At 58.4% G+C, this 22338-nt stretch overlaps 2 protein-coding genes across 2 annotated transcripts; one reads left to right on the top strand and one right to left on the bottom strand.

The window, feature by feature from the left end:
• Nucleotides 1-1139: 1139 nt before the first annotated feature.
• TADA2B (transcriptional adaptor 2B) lies at nucleotides 1140-17043 on the bottom strand. Its single transcript, XM_016161244.2, has 2 exons — nucleotides 16649-17043; nucleotides 1140-4454 (listed from the first exon to the last, which is right to left on the bottom strand). Exons 1-2 carry the CDS (start codon nucleotides 16916-16918, stop codon nucleotides 3462-3464), a joined length of 1263 nt encoding a protein of 420 aa, XP_016016730.1. The 5' UTR covers nucleotides 16919-17043; the 3' UTR covers nucleotides 1140-3461.
• A 284-nt stretch (nucleotides 17044-17327) lies between these two features.
• Nucleotides 17328-20483, top strand: CCDC96 (coiled-coil domain containing 96). The gene has a single exon (XM_016161212.2). It carries the CDS (start codon nucleotides 17530-17532, stop codon nucleotides 19258-19260), a length of 1731 nt encoding a protein of 576 aa, XP_016016698.2. The 5' UTR covers nucleotides 17328-17529; the 3' UTR covers nucleotides 19261-20483.
• The last annotated feature ends 1855 nt before the right edge of the window (nucleotides 20484-22338 follow it).

Genomic DNA, 22338 nt, shown 5'->3' on the forward strand with positions numbered 1-22338 from the left:
TTCCCTCTGGAGCAGCTGCAGTCTGGCACGTGACTGCTTCCGCTGGGGGCCGATGTGTCCAACTCAGGACCACAAAGGTGACCGCCGGCGCCCAGGAGCCTCAACAAGTGCACACGGTCTGCGAAGGCGGCCTTGCGCCCCTCCCTCGGGCCCCCGCGCTCCTGATTTACGCTGGGAAAAGCTGAGTGAGTGAGGCGTCTGGTGAACAGGAAAAAGCCGCCCACAGCCCTGCTTCTCCTAGAGCTGAGTGTCAATACCGGTCAATCCATTACCGCATAAGATGGGGTGATTAATTTTGCTCATAGTTTCGAAGGATGTAGGTAATAGTCCCATAATTAAAATTTTACTTTATGTGATTTCAAAACACTTTTTCCTTTAAGTTGCGTTAAATAATGTAGACAAAAACGTACCCCAGAACTAAAGGCTGCCCCGCCTAACGTGTCGAGAAAACAGACAACGGGGACCCACAGCTGTGCTTTCTACCCTGCCGCTGGGGGTCCTCCCGTCCCCTCCCTGGGACGCACCTGTGTGAGAAGGCCGCGGAAGCAGAGCCCCCCTCAGACCCGTCCCGTCCACAGCCGGGCCGCTGGCAGGCGCTCGCCCTGGAGACGGGAGCGCCGCGCAAACCAGTCCAAACCGGTCTTGCCCTGTGCGTTTGTCACCCGGGCAGCACTGGCAGGAAAGCGGTTCTGCGCCGTGCGTCGTCCCGTAGCACGTTGACAGTTCTGCAACTGCACGACCGGGACAAGGCCAGTGCTCCCACAGGCTGGCACGAACGCGCGCCGGGTTCCCGCGGCGCGGTAACCGCACGCCGCGTCACCCGAGGCCCTGGTGCAGGGGCTTACCTGGGAACTGACGTGCCGTCGCCCACCTGCCACGGGGTTCTGCACGCCCGCAGCCTGCCAGCGCAGACGCGGGGGCCGCCGGGCGGGGCGCTGGCAGCCCGGCTCCGTGGGCGACGCTGCTCAGGAAGGAGGCGGGTGAGAGGCTCCTGCTCGCAGAAAGCGGCCTTGGCCGACGCTCCGACAGAAAGCCGGGCGGCACGTGCCGCCTGCTCGCTCCCGTCCTGTTCCTGAAGCCGGCTCTGAAAGGCAAAGGCTCGCGGAGCAGGTGGTAAGACGCAATCAGTGACACTACGCTGCTCTCAACTTGTTTTAATATGTAAAAGGGCAATAAAAACAGTAGTCGGAGTTTCGGTTTTAATACATTCTTGGAATGTTGGCCATCCAGAGTATTTAGAATAGCTGAATTACCGAACTTGACTCAAAGAGTTTAAATTTTGAAAAGACCTAATTCCATGGGATTATGGTGACGAGTGTACCATGAGAATTAAATACAGAAATGTAAAGGCTCTGAGCTGACAGCAGGGTGAGGACTAATGTGACAGTCATAGCTGGAGGTGATGGGGTAAAGGCAACGAATCATAAAAGTACTTTTGTAACAAAGTGTTAATACTTTAACATAAATTAATTATACATTCATTATGGTGTTTTCAAACAGTCAAGCCTAAATAAATTCTTCATACCATCAAAAAGATATACATACTAAAAATCTGCGTAAGCACAGTTTTCATTTGACAGCTCTTGGCCTGGGCCGCACATTTACAGGGATGTTTTGCTTCTCAAGCTTAATGAAAGTCTGGCAATCGTTTTATATAAAAATAAGACTAAGTTTAAAACCTCACCAGACGGCACCTGATGTCGCAAACTGATGGCACGACACTGGGGGGGCCAAAGCCGGTGGCTCTTGAGCGCCGTGCCGGCCACCGGGAAGGCTGGCAGGGACAGCTCCGCGGGCCCTCCCTGGTTTCTGACTTGGGGGCAACTGGGTGGGGCCTGGGCATCTGCATCTTAGCAGGTTCCCAGGGGAGACTGGTGCCGCTGGTCCAGGAACCCTGGGTGACCACCACTGGCCAAGAAAGCTGTGAAACCAGCTCCCTAGCGCCGGCTCCTTCACTGCTCAGTGGGAGGCAACGCCGACTCTGCGTCAGCGGTGCTCATCCCGCAGGGGACGCAGGGGACGCAGGGGACGGCGTGGAGGTGGCCCTCAGGAGCACCCACCGCCCACGGTGCTGTCGGAGAAGCCCCGGGCTCAGCTAGCAAGAACTTCCCGCCAGCACGCAACATGCTTTACAACTAAAGCCAGATACGATGGATCTGAAAGGTTTTATTTAATGCTGAAAAATTTACCCTAGGGGGACAGAGGATGTAAAAGAAAGGAAAAGGCACCGTAATTAAGTCGTCCTTGGAAATAATGAGGGTTTGTTTTCTCTTTCAAATAACTTCACTTTAATGAAACTTCAGGCCCAAACGTTCTGGGAGGTAAACAGTCTCTTGGTAGCTATGTGGGCTGGAGGGGCAAGGCGAGCAAGGGCAGGGATGGAGCGCTGGGTCCCCGGTCACTCCACGGACTCTAAAGCAGGGTCTTGGACGTGAGAACCCTGAGCAACCGGAAGACAAATGACTGACTCAAGTTCCAGAAGGAAGGTACCATGTAGCCATGAAAGAGGCCCCTGGAAAACTTCTAATGAGGGCTGGGCAGAAGCCAGGTCTGAGTCTGGTTCAAGACAGCGACCAGTGCCCCAGAGAAGCAGCGCACCGGCCGCTCTCACCTGGCTGGTCTGCAGACGCCTGGTGAGATGCCGGGCTGGGCTGGCTGGGTCGGAGTCGCAGTGAAAAAGGTACTTGACACTGTGATGAAAATTCTGGAGGAAGCTAATGCCAGAACTCGGAACTCTCAGCCACGAACTTTCTAAAATGCATTCTTGTAACTAAACTGCACAGCTAGCACAAAAAGTGGCCAGCAGCGGCCCCAGGGAGGCTGGCTCAGCGTCCTGGGTGTCCACGCTGGCCCTGCGGCATCCTCCCGCGGGCGGCTCCGCAGCCGCCTGGCTGCACTAGGCGCCTGGCGGGGGCAGCGCCGGGGGCACAGGCCAGGGGCGGCATGGGACTTGGGGACTACAAGCTCAGCTCTGCCGCCACCAAGCAGTCCAGGGGAAGCACATCTGGTCACTGAGTTTAACATAGACCTCAAGTTCCAAGGAGACCCCGTCCCGCCCCGCGGCCCCACCTAAAGTGCCACGTGCCGGGGCTTGTGTCGCAGGGTGATGCTGGCGGCCGGCGGCCCAGCAAGGACAGCTGCTCCTGTCACCCGCAGCACAACAGTTGTACACCAGAGGGAAGAAACTCACGAGAGGAAATCATCCAATCTCATCACTCTCCAAACTGAACACATAAAGGCAAATCGTCATCTTGAACTATCACTTTCGGGACCAAGGTACAACGCACATGTATTTGTTTCCCCCATGATCTAAGCCTTCCTATTGCTTCTCTCAGAGGCCCGTGAAAAGAATTTATACCCTAAGAAAAAGGAACGCAGTCCGCCGGGCGAAGCGCGCCCGCCCCGCCCCCGGCCCGGCGCGCACGCGCCGCCAGCGTCCTTCCTGCGGTCTCCGTGCCGCTTCAGGACGCGTCCCTGGATATCCAGCCGCTCTCCGTGAGGAAGGTTAAAATCCTTTTCTTGAGGACTTTGTCCAAGTAGCTGGGCAGGCGGCTCTTGGAGGGGATGCCCTGCCGCTTCTGGAGGTGGTCTTTGATGATGATGGTCTTCACAGTCAGGTAGCGCGCGGGGCTCAGGTTCAGGGAGCTGCAGAGAACCTTCTCGCGGTCCGACAGCAGCTCGAAGGCCGGCAGGTGCTCGATGGCGGCGAACTCGCCGTCCTTGCCGTCCTCCTTGCCGCGCTTGGAGCCGGCGCTGTTCTTGTTCTCCTTCCGCTTCTCGCGCTTGTGCCGCGCCGCCTCGTACTCCGCCGACTCCTCCATCTTGGTGATGCCGTTGCGCCGGTACCGCTGCAGCTCGCGGATCTTGGCGCGCAGCATCTTCTCCTTGTGCATGTTTTCGAACAGGTCGTCGAACTCCTTGCACGACATGAACTGGTAGAGCGGCCGCAGCTTCAGCCGCAGCTCCTTCTCCTCCTTGGTGATCTTGCGCTTGGCCGTCTTCTCCTTCTCCTTCTTGTCCTTGCCCAGGAAGGCGGGCACCAGGTTGTAGTCCCGCGCGATGTTCTTGCGCCGCTGCCTCTCCTTGAGCTTCCGCACGTACATGTCCACGTGCGCGCGCTTCAGCTCGATCTCCACGTCGTCGTCGTCGTAGTTCACCGAGAGCCCGCTGATGAGCGTCTCGGCGTCCTGGTCATACTCGATCTCATAGTCGTCCCGCAGCGGCATGTAGCCCAACTGCTGCTGCTCAGCCACCGAGATGTCTAGGGGAGGCAAGGGGGTAGTGAGGCTGGGCGACAGGGGGCCTCCACTGGGGCAGGTGTGGTCTGTCACCCGGTTGGGGATGGTGTCAGGGATGCAGGCCTTCCCCAGGTTGCCGTGGATGTACATGCTTACGTAATGCTCCATCACTTCCTGGGGAGTCCGGGAAGCTCCGACGTGAGCAGCCATATCTTCCTACAATGACAGAGGTCAGTGTTATTTCCGAAGCCAGACTGGCAGCCTCACGGTCTGCAAAAAGATCCCTTAACATCTTCTCAAAGGTCACCTGGACTACTTCCCATCACCGTCATAACGCCCCTCCCGAAGCACGGTCGGTGGCACATGCTCTTGGGCTGGTCTCGCCACCTGGATGTCAACACTAGAAGGAAACTTCGGGGACTCTGTACGTGACAAAGTGAAGATCCCGAGATGGGGGTCACAGAGAGCTCGGCAGAGCTGAGACCAGTGCCTGGTCTGAGATCTGGACTTTGTTCTCCTGGCTCCGTAAATAGGACAAGGGCCCACCTGGAACTGGCATTTTGCCAAACCCTGCGCTGTTCCACTCTCTCTGTGAGCACAACAGGACACAGGTGGGCAGGGCCACAGAGCGCCTGGGGGCCCCGCCCCCTCCCAGTGCAACCTCTTCACTCCCCTTAGAAAAGAGGCTCCTCTAGAGTTCACAGCCCAGGTTCCCGGCCACGGGAGGGCCCCTATTCCACCATGCTGCCTGCCTGCCTCCCAGAAAGGGCCGAGCCTCTGTCTCCGATGCGCCCCTGGGCTCGGAGGGCCACTCTGCCCCCTTCCCAGGTGGTGGTGCAGGTGGCCCGTAAGCCCCTTCATGTGGGGGCGGGGGACTTCACTTATAACAGCCCCCACACTTGGGGAGCTCTCGGAGGACCCGCCGGGGCTGCAAGCACTCCCTCCTACAAGGAGGTAACCGTGACCGCCAGGGTTATTAATGGGAGGAAATTGTACAACTCCCTCAATCTTTTCCTTCTGCCAAGAGACCTCTTCCTTAAAGTCAACCGCTAAAGCCACTTCAGACAGCAGCGGCCCAAAGTGCGCACTCACCCAGCCGGCTGGCTGCACGCGCAGCCCCCGCCCGGCCCTCCGCTCTGCTCTCGCCACACGCTGCCTCCCACCCGGCAACACTCGCCCCCACGAGGCTGGGGCGCTCTCCGCGCCCCGAAGGCCAAACGGGAACCCGAGAAAGCAGCCAGCCCCTTCAGGCGGGCTGACGGCAATGACCCAGTGGGCGCTGTGGGGAGAGACGGGCTCGTGGTGCAGGGACCAGACCCTGCCTCCGGCTGTCGCAGGGCACACAGGGCTGTGGCGGGCGCTGCCCCCGCCAGGAGCTGGGTGCTGAGGGCGGGCCTGAGAGGCACGGGCATAAAGAAGGCCACACTGGGACATACATAGCACTAGGAAAGGCAAGACCAGAGATGAAACTCGTTTCTGGTCTGATGGGGAGGCACTGTTTCTGTGATTTCTCCTTTAAAAAATTCACTACGAGCATCAAATCTGTTTGCGATATTTTCCCAGGAAGCATTTGGTCCAAAAAATAAAGCCAATTAACAACCATCCCCAGCATCTACTGCCACTCTGTGTGACCCAGGCCGGCCACTCGCGTCTCTGAGCCCGAGGTCCTCACCAGAAAGGGAGCAGAACCGGCCCCAGCCACCCTCGCCCTTCCAAGCACCAGCAGCAGACCACAGACGTGCAAGGCATCGCACACTGCAGTCGGCTCTGCACAAGTCCCACTCGTACAGTGGCTGGTGAGCGTGAACACTCTTGTACCCACCCCACCCTGGGGCTGGGAGGCCCCGAGTTACACTGGAAGGAAAGGACGCGCGGGCCCAGGTGTCTGGAGAGCAGAAGCAGCCACCCACACCTGGTCTGAGCTGCTGGTGCCAGGCGGCAGCCACAGGCATGGCGGAGCCTTGCCCATTGGCTTCTCCACCCCTCCCCACAGCTCTGTCCAAGGCTGCAGCCCCCACAGACTCGGAGTCCAGTTTCCAGGGAGCCTCCAGGGTGAGGAAGCTGGGGTGCCCTCTTACCAGAGGCTCAGAGGGGCCACTGTGAACCCGCAGCTGCATGGTCAGAAATCCAGCCCCAGCCTTGGCCCTGGCCTGGTCCAGTGAAAAGGCCTGCAGAGCGAGGCCGGCCCTGCCCAGGACCGCCAGCTGCCACCCCAGTGAAGTCTGCCGCCCACCCTGAACCCCAGCAGCCTGCCTTCCGAAAATCATCAGCTGCTCACAGCACCACACTTTGGATAAAATTTAAATCCTGGAAGAGCAGAAGGATTCTGTGTAATATCATGGTATCTGACCAAACCAAGATTATCTGTTTGCATTTTGTATTTACCTCCATCACCTTCCACACTCTGGGGACAGAGAGCAGAGAATGGAGGCAGCAACGTCAGGGCCAAGGCAGGGGACGCCCTGATGCCTCCGCCCTCCCCCGCCAAGCGTGCTGCAGGCCACGTGCCAGTCCATTCTCCCAGGCCGGCAAGCAGGTCAGCCGGCTCGCGCAGGTCCTCAGAACAAAGGAGACTCTGCTCTCAGATGATATTTATAAAGCCACAAATCAGAAGGGTTGATGCCCTGTCACCAGGAGCCCAGGACTCCCATCAGCAATCAAACGGAGCCACCGCCTAAGAACAGCTGAAAGGCCACCACTAGGAGAGCCACAGGCCATCAGCTCCTTCTGAGTAGCTGGCCCCTCAGGAGCCACCACATTAGTTTAATGACCAGTGGCAAAGGACCAGGAAAACACACAAGCTCCTGATTTTCAAGGCCTCCGAAATGGAGAGTGAGGGTCGTAATGGAACTATCCAAGTACGAGTAACGACAGAGCTCTGCTTCGGCCAAGGATCCACAGGACAGACACGTTCACTGAGGCCAAATCATCGTAAGGAAGATATTTAAAAAGATGATTTAAAACAGCAACAGCTACTGCACCGTACCACGTGAGCCACACGCGAGCCTTTTCCCCAAGCTTCACGTGTTAATGGTCACACAAGACTCGCCCGCCTCCCGCGAGCGAGAAGTGTCTCGTCACCACACTGCAGCACCACGCAGGACAGCAGCGGACGGCTGGGAGGGCAGCGCCCCCCCCGTAAGTTCCCGGGTCCACGTTTCTGCTTGATTCGGATGGGAGACGCGCGGGGAGGCAGACGCGACAGGAGGGTCGAGCAGAAGCCCAGGGGTGAGGGGCCGGAGGCAGGTTCCGTGAATGTTTTGTCCTTGATCCTCCCTTAAAAAACAAAAACAAACTCCTGTCTTTAGAAAAGATAAAGAGAGAAAGGTATGCTTCTTCCTTAAAGTCATTTGGAAAAAAGGGGGACTGTGCCTGAGGACACTTAACTAGGGCCAGGAGATCTACTCTGAAGGTCGCTACACTGAGGCCAGGACACTGCCTCTCCAGGAGGGGAGGGGAGCCTCCCAGCGATAATGACTAATGACGATAATGACAGCTATCGCCAGCTCTCTGGCAGGTCTGGCCTCCGGCACCTGAGCAGGAGAGTAAGACAGTCCAGAGAAGGCATGTGCGCTGGCCGGCTCCCGCCAGGGGGGCGCGCTCAGGCTCTCCCCTCCACACTCCAGCCAGGGCCACCTCCGCCTGTTCTGATCTGGACGTCTCCACGCCAGGACGCGACAGGGTGACTCCTGTGTATGCCAAGCCTTTGGAGGCTCCCATCAGCAAGTCCACAGCCTCCCACACTGGGCTGGCCCACGGTCAAGGGTGGAATTTATCAGCAGGGCTGATGTGGAGGACTTCCCGAAAGCGAAACTCACCCATTTACAGGGTCGTCTACCTGGGGAGTATTAAGATAATCTTTCTTTTTGCGAAACGGTGACAGATTATTAATTGGATCTTTAAAAAATTTCTTAATACCCTTCCTTGGCAAACTTAAAGTTAGCAATCCTATGCAAGCTTTCAAAATATTTCCTTTCTATATGACTGGTCTACGAAACCTGAAGGTCTGGGCAGCCCTCACCTGTCAGGCTCAGCCAGACTCCTCAGGTGCGCCCCGAGGCCCTCTCAGATCCATCCTTGGCCCCCGCCAGACGCCACAGGCCCTGCCGTCCCCACCGTCCCCACCGTGGGCACAGGCTCTGGGGTCAGCCCCTGGGGTTCCAATCCTGGCTCCGCCCTTAGTAGCTAAGTGACTGGAATGGATCACTCGGCCTCTCTTGCCTCAGCCCCATCTGAGCTACGGAGCTAGCACATGCCTCCCAGGGCGGCCGGGAGGAGTGAGGTCAAAGTGCACGTGCGGCAGGGCCAGACCGGGCACCGGGCGCCCCCCTGATGCCGGCTGCTGTTACTTCTGCGCAGCCGGCAGCTTCGCTCTGCAACCTGTGTATCCCTCAAGACCCGGACCGTCTCCCCAGAAGCCCTCCATGGTCCCCAGAGCTGGGTTCAGACTGTGGCCCGACCACTTACTGGCTGTAAGAGCCCTCTCGTCTCAACGTCGGCTCCTTGCCGTGAGCCCTCCTCGCGAAGGGCTCGTCCAGAAATAAAGATGGCGTGCGAACGGCTAACACGTGAGCGCTTTTCATGTGTCACCTCATTTAATCCTAAAATTCCCACGAGGCAGTGTGAGTGCGGGCTGCATGTTGTATAGATCAGGAGAACTTAGGTTAAGCCGTCCCCACGGGCACAAGGCCAGCGAACGCTGAGCCGTCTGAGCGACAAGCCGTCCCACGGCAGGGCGCGCGTCCCCCGCACCACGCTGCCCCCGGAGGCGCGATGATCAGCGCACGCGGGGAGGCGGCCTGAGAGCAGCCGCTCCGACCCTCTGAAACCCAGCGCCAGGCCCGCGCAGGGCTTCCCCGTCCAGGCCGGCCAGCTCGGGAAGCGTCGCCAGGCCCCTCGCTGGCTACTCACTGCAGCCTCTGGGGGCCGAGGGCGGGGCACAGTGGCACCGGAGAATCTGGCCCGTGTGGGCTGGCGGCTTTGCCCTGGGGCGCCCCGAGTGTGCGGCCCCCATCCTGTCACAGGCTTTCTCAACCCGCAGCATCTGGACTGACAAGGCAGAGGCCTCCAGGCTGGTTTTACTCCCCAAGCGCTTGGGGTGGGGGTGGGGAGCTTCCTTTTTCTCTGAGTGAAGAAGCTTCAAAGGGGCAGAAGCAACCGGAGGCCCCGCCTGAAACTGCAGGTCCCGGGGAGCCGGCTCTGCGGGCAGCACAGGGGGAGCACTGGGCGGCACGGGGCCAGGGGAGAAGAGTCTCTGAAGGACGCGGCATGTCCTGAAGGACAAGGTAGGCCCGTTCCAGGCCAAAGGGAAGAGGGAGGCGGGAGCCCCGCATCAGGGCGTCTCCGGGGCAGCCTGTGCCCAGAGGAGGAAGCAGGTGGAGGGGGCCTGAGGGTCCCCTGACTCAGAGCCCAGCAGGGGCATTTCCGGGGCTGACCCTTCGCCCTGTGGCTCGTGCTCGGAGGAGAGCTCAGGTGTGTCTGCCGACCGAGCGTGCCGGGACAGTAGCCTGTCTCTTAAGACACGTGACATACGCCAGCTGGGCCCAATCTCGTCTGACCTGTCGCTGGCCCTGGCCACCTCATGGGCTCACTGTGAGGAACAAGTGAGGGACGTGTGAGTGGGAGACTGGCCGGGGGGTGGGGTCCTCGTCTGTCTCCCACAGGCACATGGTCTCCCAGGGGGCAGCGCTGTGACAGACCCCGCATCTTAGTCACTTGCACACTTGTCTCCTTTTCCCACGGCTTACACACGGGCTTCGGGCACGGGTGCCCTGCCCTCCGCTCGGTCTGCCCTCTGCCTCCCGTCCTGCACTGCCGTCACCCCCCGGAGCGCTCACTCCAACGCCACCGCCTCCAGGTGCCTCCTCGGCCTCCGGCCTATAGGAGCGACCAGGGTGCCCAGGCTTCCCGGCTGTCTGCCACCCAGTGGGACTGCCCCAGCAGCTGGAGGCAGGACATGCAGAGGTCAACGAAGACCAGATAGCCCGCCCGGGCTGGAACCGGCTGTCACATGGTGGGGCCCTGGCCACGGTCTGTGATCCAGCCTCATTCTGCCATCTTTAGAGTGAGGAGAACAGCCCACTGCTCAGAGGCTGAACACCCACGGCTGGCCCTGGGCCACACCATCCAGCCACACCGCCTGGACCCTCCCTTCTGCCTTCCCTGTCACTTCCCAGTCAAGAGCCCAACCCTCCTCCAAGGATGCGCTGGCCCCCCGTGCCACCTCCGACGTCAGAGGCCGACGACGAGCACTGGCCTCAGCGGTCCCACGGGCCCGCTGGCCCCCGCTCCTGCTGACTGGCTTTCTTCAGACGAAAAGGTCTGCGAGCCTCACTTCCAGGCCCGTCCTCTCTCGGCTCACTCAGAATTCACACGGAGTGGGGGGTCTCAGGGTGACTGATGCCTCTCAGGTCAAATAAGCTGCCTGTGAGCGTGTTAAAAGGCTCACGGCGGGCCCTCAGAGAGCCCGCCTTAAGTGTTCACCCAAAGGAAGTGAAAGCAGGGACCCCAACAGACACCTGCACCCCATGCTCACGGCGGCAGCGGAGGCAGCGCCGTGCCCTTCGGCGGGTGAACAGACGCGCGTGACGCGGTCGGTCGGAGCGGGGGCCCCGTCCTTCGAGGGGACGGCCCGGCCCGCCACGGCAGGAGCGAGCGTGAGGACGCTGTGCGGCGTGGGGGGGCAGTCACAAAGGGCAGCTGCCGTGGCCTGCCCGCGCACGCGTCTCCGGAGGAGGCGGATTCACAGGGACGCCCTGTGGTGGTGCCGGGGCTGGAGGTGGGGACACGGGGCGCTGCTGTCTCCTGGGCACAGAGTTCCCGTCGACGCAGATGAGAAAGTCCTGGGGCCGGTGCTGGGGATGATTCCATGGCAGTGTGAGTGTGCTCAATGCTGCTGAGCCGAGCACTCGGAAGTGGTCAGAATGGAAAACCTTATGTTAGGTCCATTTTACCACCATAAAAACACTTTAAAAAAAGGAACTTCGACTTCGAAGCGGCAGGCTCCGCCCCGCAGCGGTGCTGCTCAGCGGGCCCTGGGCACCGGCCGCCTTGCGCTGCTGCTGGGAAGGCGGACCCTCAGGCGCCACGGGGAGCTGCTGACCCAGGACGGGGGGAGGGGGGGCGGGGGGAGGGAGGGGTGCACGGCTGCGCCCCACGAGCCCCCGCGTGGTCTGCACTGCTGAAGGCTGGCCTGTGCTGCACAGCCCAGGACTTTGGGCTGCGTCCTCCGTCCAGGCTCCTCCCCCTCCCTGCCCGTGACGGCGGCTGCCAAAACCCACTGTCAGGAAGGACACCAGGACGGACTTGCCCTGTCCCACCAACACGAAGGGGGCGTCCGCCCCGGTGAGAGGAGACGTTCGCACGAGGCCCAAACGTGGCTCCATGGACCCAGCGTGTCAGAACTCCCTGGGGACCCTTCTCTAAGTGCCATTCCCAGACCTGCTCTGTACAGATGCCAATCCGGGAGGTGCAGGGCGCTCCCTGGGACCCCGGGGTGCTCAGGTGACTGCTGTGCAGCTGGTGAACCAAGGAAACAGGTGGTCCCAGGTACATGGCCAGAAAACCTGGCTCAAAGTCCTTCGTCGCCCACAGCTGCTTCCTCACTTGCAAATGAGGGATGGGGGGGGCGTGGGGTGGGCAGAACGGGCAGATGCCAAAGGGCCCATCTTGCAGTCTGGCGCTCAGCACGCACTCGGCGACAGCTCGGTCTGAATGAGCTTCAAAACCCCGTTACGTCCTGGTGGCCTGGTGCTCGAGGCTTTCCAAAATGTGACCCCACAACCTAACCCACCTGACCCAACCCGAATCCTCCACTTCGGGCAAGCGGCTTTTGCCTGGCTCCTGAACACAGACTCCTAGAACATGGACGCCCCGACCCGTCCACGCCGCCCACACCACCCTTCCACTGAAGGAGACCCTGAGTTCACGTGGCCACATGACCCCGCACAGGTCACGCTGCTGTCTCACTCCCACCCGTGTTTTCAACACAAAGCACATGCCCAGGGACAGTCTGTGCCTCTAGCACAGGAGCTGACATAACGGGCCCGAGTAAGTGCTAGATGAATGGGGGACTGAATCAACGCACAATGCTGTGATTATCTACTTATCTGCCATCGCCCAGCCTTCCGAACGTCCACCACCGTCTACAAAAGTAAAAGGCTTTATTCATGACATTCCACCTGCCTCCCACAATCAGCCTGGATGCACGGCACAGGCGGACAGCCCTGCCCGGTTACAGAGGACTTCATAGACCATTTTACTACCATTTTGAGATTAAGCTGCATCACCCCCAAGTGATTTTGTATGATTTTCTTACAAACAAGGGCATTCTTCTACACAACGAGGCTCATCATCAGAATCAGGAAATTAACAAAGATGCATTATTACCATCTAAACTGTTCCCGCTGAGGTTTTGCCAACTGCCCCTTTACTGGCGAAGGACCCACTTTGGAACCACTGCGCGTTACGTATCGTTCTGTCCTGTTCCTTGGTCTTTGACTTTCACCTGCTTGGGCTCTGGCGTCTCGCTGTGGCCTCCCACATACAGGTGGCCTCCTTATCCGCTCAACCTAGGACACCATGCACGGGCCACTGAACCACCGACCTTTCTCACTCCACGCAGACGCCGCCAGCCCACACCGGGAAGCCCGCGCCACACCTGCCAAGCTACGAAACCTCACTCCCGGCTTCCCTGAGCATGGAAGCCCCATGCAGGGCCTCTCCCCAAACCTCCCCCGCGGTAGGGACATCCCCTTGCCCTGCTCAGGCCAGCGGGTAACACACCTGGCCACCGTGGCTGCACCGTCTGCAGAGACTTCGCGTACTGCCTTTAACCCGAAATCCGGCTCTGAAGCTGGCCTGAACGCGCTCGCCCCGAGAGCCCCGGCAGCACCTGCGCGGCTCCGGCCTCGCTCCGGCCTCGCTCCGGCCTCGCTCCGGCCTCCCTCCGGCTCTTCACTTTTCTGACGACCCACCCAGCCGACGGCTCGCCCGCCAGTCCCAAACTGTCATAAAATACTTCGCCTTGTTTACGTCTGTGCTCACGTTCCAGCAGGATCTACACGAACTCTGAGTCCGCACAGCAGCCACCACAAAACTGCTGCCTCGAGGCTCTCAGAATCCCTGGTGATGTGACCTGTGTCACCGTCCTCCTACCGAGCCGTCCCTGGTCTCGTACTCACAGGTGTCTCTCCCCACCCGTCCTTTCTGCTGCTCGTCACCAGACGCATGGGCCCGAGCGTCAAAGCCCGGCCATGCTGCTTGTCTCCAAGGCCTCCCGGGGCTCGCCTAGCATCCCTCAGTTACACCTGTCCCTGGGTCAAGGTGCGAGCAAATGGCGCCGGATTCGGCAAAACACCTCTCCCTGGGGTCTCCTGAAGTCACCCCATCCCCATGAACTCCACAAAAAGCAGTACGACTCCAAGGTCACAGGTCACGTGCCATCTGAGAATTCAAATGAACAGTCTCACCTTCCTGTCACTGCCCCCGACGTGCATGCGGCCTCTCTCCATCCCCCATGTCCCATGACGCCAGGTTCCTGCACCCGCCAGGTCACCTTCCCCTCTCCCCAGTTCCACATACTAATTCCACACTGAACCCAGTCGAAACTTAGCTCCTCCGCAAAGCCCTTCCAGTCTGGCCACACCCTCGGTTGCACCACTAAGCTCCAGCCTCCGACCCACGTGGGTTAATGCTCTTACGGAGGTTAGGGCTTACTTTGGAATCAGAGAGGCCTGTGTCTAAACCCTGGCTTCACCATGTGAAACACCAAGGCGACTTGGACAAGCAGCTAAAATGATCAGTCGCTGTTTTTCGACTGCACACACTAACAAGCCACTCCACAGGCGGCCGTCAAGAGCGCGAGCACGTGACCCGTGTATAGCGCCTGGCCCAGAACGGGCACGTGCTGACTACGGCACACGTGGGCACACACGGCTGATGGACACAGATCTGCGAATCTGCTCGGAAGGGAGCCACACACCTCGAAGCTGCGCGGGACCCTCTGAAGAAGCACGTGAAGTCCCGAGGGGGAAGCGCTGCGCCCCGGAGAGCACAGCTAGGGTGACTGGGGAGCCCCGCTGCTCAGTGTGGCCTGCGGACCACCGGCTGGCAGCACTCTAGGCAAGGCTGGCATGCGGCTCTTGGGCCTCCACCTGAACCTGCCAGGGAGAAAGTCCCCCGGTCCCCAGGCCCAAGCACCCCTCCACCCCCGCCCTCCGGCTGCATCTCTTCTGACAGCTGAGCGGGCTCTGAGGGGGAATGCGCAGTTTAACCAGCTCCCCAGGTGACTCGTGTGCTTTAGAGAATGCCCCTCTTCCTGTCCCATGCTTCTTCCAAAACACTATAAAATTTTTAGTTCCTGGGCCTGTTCTTTGTGTATTTTCCACCATGCTGCAGGAAAGGCAGTGTAGACAGTGCAGCTAGGAGCACAGACCCTGAAGTCAAACTATTCGGTTCCAACCTGCTGCAGAGGCAGCTGGGAAGATCTGAGGAGAAAGGCACAGCGCCTGGCCCGCAGTGAGGCTGCCGGCCAGCTCAGCCCTTTAGCTGCCACTGTGAGGATGACGTGGGGAAGGACCGTCTCTGAGGCACTGACATGTAAGGAGAAAGACCAGTCCTGAGCCACAGTTTTGGGAGGAGCCCTCTGAGCAGCAGAAGTAATGATCAAGGGGCAGCAGACACTGTGAGGCCCCGCAGGCCATGCAGCTTAATCCACATAGCCTGGAAACCCTGAAGGCAGATGTGACGCAACATGTCTTCAAAGATCACTGATTATGATGTCTGGAATGGGCCGTGGGGCATAAGATCGAAGCAGGGAGGCTCCAGAAGTGATAAAGGCAAGAGATAATCATCATCCAGGACTAAGGTTCTGAGGGGTAGTTCAGTCCTGGGAATACCATCAGTGTTCTGCTGGTAAACCCACCAGAGGACAAAGCTGCCGCTGGACTGGGAAGGAGCTGAGGGTGGCCTGTGTTTGGGCTTGAGTCACTGAGTGAGGTGACGTTGAGTTCTGAGTGCCCTAAGGTGATATCCATGAGATAAGCGGGTGAGGATGCTGGGTAGTGCTCTGACGCTGAAGCTGGAGCTTGGGGAAGGACACTAGTCTCAGCCCCAATGATCACAACACCTGTAGCCCCTTGAAGACAAGGACGAAGCCTTTCTTCAGAGTCTTTCACTACCGTATAACGCACTCAATACACGCCAACAAACAGCATTTTGGGACAAAGCAAGCCGATTCCTGGAGGGTAGCAATATCGATGCTGGTGCTTGGCTGAGTTTGTAGGGCAGTGTCTAAGGAGCTGGGAGAAGAGGGAAGAATCCAGGGTGGTGGAATGGCTCCTGGTCCCTGAAGACTGGCTCGCTTTATGCAAAGGAAAGCAAAAGGAAATAAAAGCAGGACAGGTTTTGGAATGAGGTGGGGAGTGTGGAACGTCTTCCATGGGAAGCCCAGTGGGAGGGGGCGTACTGCTGGGGAACTGGAGAGCTGATATACTGGTTCACAGAAGCAGGGGGCCATCACCTGGAAGGGTCTGGAAGGCCCAGGGGCCTGGGTCACGTCTGTCCTCCTTACTTCTCATAAGGCCCCAAGGAGGCCACATGTCCTCGGCGGGCCAGGCCCACAACACAGCCACGGACGTTTCCTTTCTAACACCGGGGCCAGCTAGAGAGAAGCACGCAGGAGCCAGGACACTGCCCGGCTGGCCGCGAATCCAGCCCCACTCTCGCGTCTCCCTCTCAGATAAAGGTCTCCACGAAAATCCCACAGAGAAAACCCAGGACAGATGCCTCCCAGCCCATGCTCCTTTGCACAGTAAATGCTGACCAGTGACTTCTCATACAATGTCTTCGGTGTTGTGCGGACCCAAGGATAAACAAGTCCCTAAGAGGGGACGCAGGGCACAAGTGCAGACCACCGCACAAAGCAAGAGGGGCTGAACGTGCGAGTAAGTGCATCAGACACGGTGACAAAAGCCGCGGGCATACGTGAGGCTTGTCTGGCCTTCACCATCAGTGTTCTGCTGGTAAACCCACCCCTCCCTCAGCTCCTACTGCTCTGCCGGGGTTGGGGACCTGCCTGTGCCACCACCTCCGAGGCAGGTAAGGCGCTGGGGCTCGCCTGGAGTTTGCACTCCGCAAACGCCCACGGAAGGGTTCCTAGAGGTGAGGGGCACGGCTCTGCCGCCGGAGAGCTGCGGTCCAAACCCCCGCTTCGCTACTTCCTGGCTGTGTGACCTTGGGCATGTTGCTTAACCTCTCTGCGCTCCGGTTTCCCCGTGCAGACTGCGTCCGCCTCACCGGCCCTCCGTAGTGTGCGCTGGGAGCAGGTGCGCATCGTGCCCGTACCAACCAGAGAAGGGACGAAGCCCCAGGCGCCCCCCGCCTGGGTCCGCGCAGGGCCGGCCGCTCACCCAGTTTCCGAAGCCGAACTGCTCGATGGCGTCCAGCAGCAGCTGCTCCTCGCGGCTGGTCCAGCCGCCCTCGGCCTCGGGCCCCCACAGCGTGAAGCGCCCGCCGTCCACCAGCTGGTAGCCGTGGTAGCGGCGGTGGTGACCGATCTCGGCGCCGGCCGAAAAGCACTCGGGGCACAGCTCGATGTCCTGGCACTCGGTGCAGCGGAAGCGCAGCGGGCTCACCTCGGCCAGGCAGTACACGCAGTACTTCTTACCGAGCTCCGCCATCTTCCCCCGCCCGCCGCCCGCGCCCGCCGCCGCCGCGCCCGCCGCCCTTGGCGCCTCCCGGGCCGCCGCCGCGCTCCGACAACCGCCGCCCGCGCCGCCGCGCCCGCAGCCTCTGCGCCGCCCCGCCCAGGAGCCGCCGGAGCCGGCCAGCCGCGCAGCGTCCCGCCTCAGCACGCAGGCGCCCTCCGGCCGGCCCGGCCGCCGCCGCCGCCGCCGCCGTCGCCCCGCCGCATCGCGCAGGCGCCTCGCGCGCGCCACCGCGCGGGGGCCCTGCCCGCCGCTCTGCGCCTGCGCGCCCCTCGCGCTGGCCGCCCGCCCCGCCCAGCGCTTCCTGACGCCACGCCCCAGGCCGGGCGCGAGGAAACGCGCGGAAAGCAAGCGCGGTGGGTCCGCCACGCCCCTCTCGGCGCGAGCCTGCGCCCTCTCCCAATCAACGCCTCCCATTGTTCACTCGCGGGCCCCCATTGGTCTGATCCTGCGGGAAGGCGGGGAGAAGGGGCAGGGCGTCGGGTTGACGCCTGGCCAATCGTCGGGCGGCTGCGAGCGCCCCTGGTTGCCCCTGGAAACCTAACCTCCGACTGCTGGAGTCCGCGGCGCTGGCGGAGCGGGAGATGGACAGCCACTCCGAGCACAGTAGGGACCCTGAGCAGGAAGACGGAGATGCGGAGAGGCTGGCCCCGCAGCTGTCCGAGATCAAGGGCGGCTCTGGCCCCCAGTCGCCGGCCAAACCTGCGGAGCTCGAGTCCCAGCCGGAGACGCAGCCGCAGCCGGAGCCACAGCTGCAGCCGGAACCGGAGCCGCAGCCAGAGACCGAGCCGGAGCCGCAGCCGCAGCCGGAGCTGGAGCTGGAGGCCGTAGACGCTTCGGATGGGGGCTCCGCCGCGGCCGACCTAGCCGAGCCCGCCGAGCCTACAGAGCCCGCCAAGGCCTGGAAAGGGCCGGCGGCCCCCGGGGCTGCGGGCGAGGAGGGGCCCGAGGAACGGGAGTGGTCAGCCAAGCCGGAGTCCGAAGGCGGGGACGTGGAATCCGAGGAGGAGAAGGAAAGGGAGGAGGCAGCGGAGGAGGAGGGGCGGGGGAAGAAAGCCCCCTCGCGGGGTTCTCTGCCGCCGGCCACCACCACCAGCGGGGAAATGGCTGCGCCAGTCCCGGAGGCTGAGCGGCGGGGAACGCAGAACGAGGAGGACGGGGGCGGGGAGGAGGAGGAGGAGGAGAAAGAGAGCAAGAAGCAGCGTGTGGAAGGAAGCGGGGCGAAAAGCGAGTTGGCGGAGAAAGGTCTGGACAAGGTACCTGAGGACGAGAGTAGCGAGTGGACGGAGGAGGTTCAGAAGCGGCAGGAGCAGCAGCTGCGCTCGGAGCTGCTGGAGCAGTACCGCGCGCTGGCGCTGGAGCGCAGCCACTACCAGCGCTACAACATCTACCTGCAGCACAAGATCTTCGAGGCGCTGCGCAAGAAGAAAGGCCTGGATGCGGCCGAGGTGCAGGACAGGGTCATGGAGCCCGAGTCCCCTGAGAAGGAGCAAGCATACCTCCACTACCTGGCCGCGCTGGAGGAGCTGAAGAAGCAGCAGGCAGACGACCTGGACTGGTACCGCCAGGAGCTGGCCCAGCTGAAGCAGCTGTGCACGGAGCAGCTGTCCAAGGTGGAGAAGGAATGGCGAGCCTTCCAGGCACTCAAGAAGCAGGTGGTGATGCAGGCCATGGGCAGCTGTCGGATGCGGGGGGGTCGCCAGGCTGCTCTGAGGGAGGTGGAGCAGATCCAGGCGTTGGAGGAGAAGAAGGAGAAGGAGATGAGCGCCGTGAGGCTGGAGAACGTGCAGCTGAAGCAGGGCCTGATGCATTTTGAAACCAGGATGAGGGCCCAGGAGGACATGACCGAGGGCCTGCTTCTCATCGATTTCGAACAGCTTAAGATTGAGAACCAGACGTTCAATGAGAAAGTTGAGGAGCGAAACGAAGAGCTTTTAAAACTACGCAACAAGGTGAACAGCAATGTGCAAATAATTACCCATGTGAAGGAGAAGTTACACTTTGTGGATATAGAAAATGCATGCAAAAAGTCACAGCTTCTGGAAACAGAGGTTCAGGTGGCCCTCAGGAGGGACATCTTGACCAAGACTAAGCAAGCTCGAGACAGCCTGCGGATGGACAACATCAAGCTGAATCGGAGGTGCGGGCTTCTGGGCAAGGAATTGCTCCTCCGGGACATGGAAAAGAAGGTGGAGAAGACCGAGGTCCTCAAGCGGCGCTTAGAATCCCTGAAGCGGCACCACGCAGGCCTCTCATTGTCCTGCAGGGGCGTGAAGCAGAAGATCCAGGAAGCCAAAGCCTTCCTCCCCTCTTGACACGCTGACAAGAGCCAGCAGAACGGCTTCGAGCTCCGCAAACGTCATCCTCAATTAACTTTCATCCCCCATCCGTTGCCATCCTTTAAAAGGCCTGTGATATTTACGATGGAACTATGCTCTGTGTTTCTCTCATAGTTTTTCAGTTTCCAAATTAGTGCCAAGCCCAAGATCGGGTCAGCAGTCAGGTTTATGTGGGGTTAAGTGAAACAGGTCCAGAGAAACAATCGGGTCATGTGCCTGACTTCTCATAAAAAGCTGACAAAAGCCTTTTTATACCTAAGCAATTCCATAATTTCAGTGAGCTGATACTGAGGACTGTTCGTCCATATGCAGGAGGGTCCAACCAATGAGCAGAGTACCCCGAGGTTCCTGTGCATTGAGTTCATTATTAAATCCCTGTGAATGTATTAAGCTGCATAGTCCAAAGTCACCATCTCAAGTCAAAGCTCACTCATTCCCCTAGATTAACCTGAAGTGTGTTTCCCTTAAAGCCATTAAAGGTGGATTAAAATTCCACAGCCTGAGTATATTTTTTTAATATAACATTATACTCATCCAAGCACACAGACGTTAACGAGGGGAGTTAAAAGCTTTGACTTCCCACTTCCATTCTCTTTATGCCCTACAATTTTTGTTTCTTCTCTGTTAAAGTCAAAATCAAATAGGAAATCACTGGCAAATAGAACTTTCTTTGTGCTGCGAATGAAAAGCAACACCGAGTTATTCTGTGGTTGGGTAGAGGGGGCGAAGAGCTTCAAACAGGCAACGTGCTTGGTGCCCGCGCTGAGTGAGTGGCTTTCACTGTAAGTGTCCACCCCTTTGGTTCACTAAGTGACAAATAGTGTCTTCGGTTGATTTTGACTCATTCGCAATTATCCATGTCAAACATTCCTTCATTGGCCTTGACCCCAGGCCAGCCTTCGACCTACTGCTTTGTGACTGCATAGTTCTCTGTACCCCAATGAGATAAAGCACAAGAGGGCAAGGACTTTAGGTTTATCATCTCTCCAGTAGCCAGCACAGTGCCTAGCACATAATCAGTGCTCAATAAATTTGTCGGATATATTAATATAATGTCAGTCTCATTTCCTGAAAATAAGTGTTACTTAGATGCTGCTTATATATGTAAGATTCAAAAGTCATTACAAGTAGAAAGAGGATCTCTCGAGAAGTAGAACCAGTGAGGGAAGGGACAGGCGAGCGGGCTTCTCATCATGGAAGGATGAACTTCAGATACGGAGCCATTCATTCTGGGCCTGGAAACCTCTAAAAGGGAGACGATTTTTACGAATGATAAAATCAAAAACTAAAGACATTTTCATCTCCTTGTCAAAAAATACAGGCCTGAAAAATGCAAGCACGATAAAATTTGAGACGTTATATGAAACTAGACATTTTAAAATTGGTCTGAGTCGGAAGCAGCATCTTCAGTGTTACGGGAGGTGGTTTGTTTTGGGGGTGGCCCTGGCAGGAGTGAGTCGGGCACGACCTGGGGAGAACCGGGGGCATCGGAACAGGAGGGCACTTCTCTACTGGTAAATAAAAATCATTTTGGGTGACTCACCACATTTGGGATTTTTTAATTATGTAAGTGGAAATACACGCTTTTTAAAAATAAGTTCATCTGCAGCCGTAATTTAGATTTTGTCACTGGTTGGAGGTGCCTGTCCATAAAATAACATTGGAGTTAACGCTCCCCAATTGGGTGCATTTTGTGTTTTAAACTTTCAAAAAGTTATTGTCAGAGCGAGGAATCATGCCAGCGCAAGGAACTAGGTGACTAGTTCCGCCGCGGAGCGACACGTGGGGGATGTGGCCGAGCCGGGCCCGGGGCCGGGGCTGGGGCCGGGGCTGGGGCTGGCCGCAGGCGCGCCGCGGGAGTTCCTGTCGCCTGCCGCCCACGCAACACTCCTTCCAGAGGCTTGTCCAGTTTTCATTTTAAAAAAAACAATGATTAAATATGTCCATATTTTACTACAGTTACACTCTCTCTGACTCTTCTAATACTTCACGCAAAGGACGCCAAGTATGGACATAGAGATGTCCCAGAAGACAGGGTGCTGCTAGGGAACAGAGACCCTAGAATCGGCCTGACCTGGACTTAGTTCTCTTCCGACTGTGACCTGAGACATATACCAAAACCCTCTAAAGCTTAATGCACTCGTAAAATAGAGAAAAAAGGTAAGAATATGAACATAGTATCTCTTTTCTGGGTGGTAAAAATTATGATTTTTATTTTCTGTGTGCTTTTCTGTAATTTTTAAGTTTTATACAATGAACATGCCTTTAATTTGGGGGAAAAAAATCCAATTTTTAAAAATTCACATAGTCACCAAGAGTATAAGGTCCTGACAGTTTGCATGTCAAGAGCATGAGTCTAGCATCTACTACTATCTGTTTCTTTTAATGATATAATTAGTTGGGCATTTTAGATTACTTTAACCTTAACGAATCAGTGGACGGGTGCTGGGTACCCTTTTAACTTAGGTTACAGAAAAGGAAAATGAGGCTTAGAGAATTTAAACTCTCCTGTTCCTAACCTTAAGCTAAACTGTACCTTAAACTTGGCTGTGTTTTTAAAAAATTTTTTTATTTTTTATAGTGATATTGGTTAACGAAATCCAATGTCTCAGCTGTACTCAGTAAGGCATATATAAACTTACACCGTGTGTTCACCTCCCTCAGTTAGAGTTCTTTCTGTCACCACATATTTGACCCCCTTTACTCTGTCCTCTGTCTACTGGCTTTTTTTTTTTTTTGATTAAAGCAGTTTAAGAAGGGCTGTTGAGGCCCTGGGGTCAAGCTGGGGTAACCCATTTTGCTGTGTTGCTCAGTGAGGCCACTGCCCCTTCCTCCGCCCAGGACCCCACGGGGCTTGGGCACCCTGGGAGGAGGGGCCCTGGAGCGGCCCTGTCCCAGGGCGAGCTGGCTGCCGGGGTGGCGGTGTTCGTGGAGGAGCCCGGGGCAAGACACAGCTGGACAGCGCTGGGGCCTCCGGGAACACCGGGACCTTTTAGTCACAGCTGAGTTCCCGGGTGCTGGGTGGGTGCTCTGCCGCTTCACAGGGCCCCATCC

Source organism: Rousettus aegyptiacus, unplaced genomic scaffold, assembly GCF_014176215.1.
Source record: "Rousettus aegyptiacus isolate mRouAeg1 unplaced genomic scaffold, mRouAeg1.p scaffold_m13_p_10, whole genome shotgun sequence".
Lineage (NCBI taxonomy): Eukaryota > Metazoa > Chordata > Mammalia > Chiroptera > Pteropodidae > Rousettus > Rousettus aegyptiacus.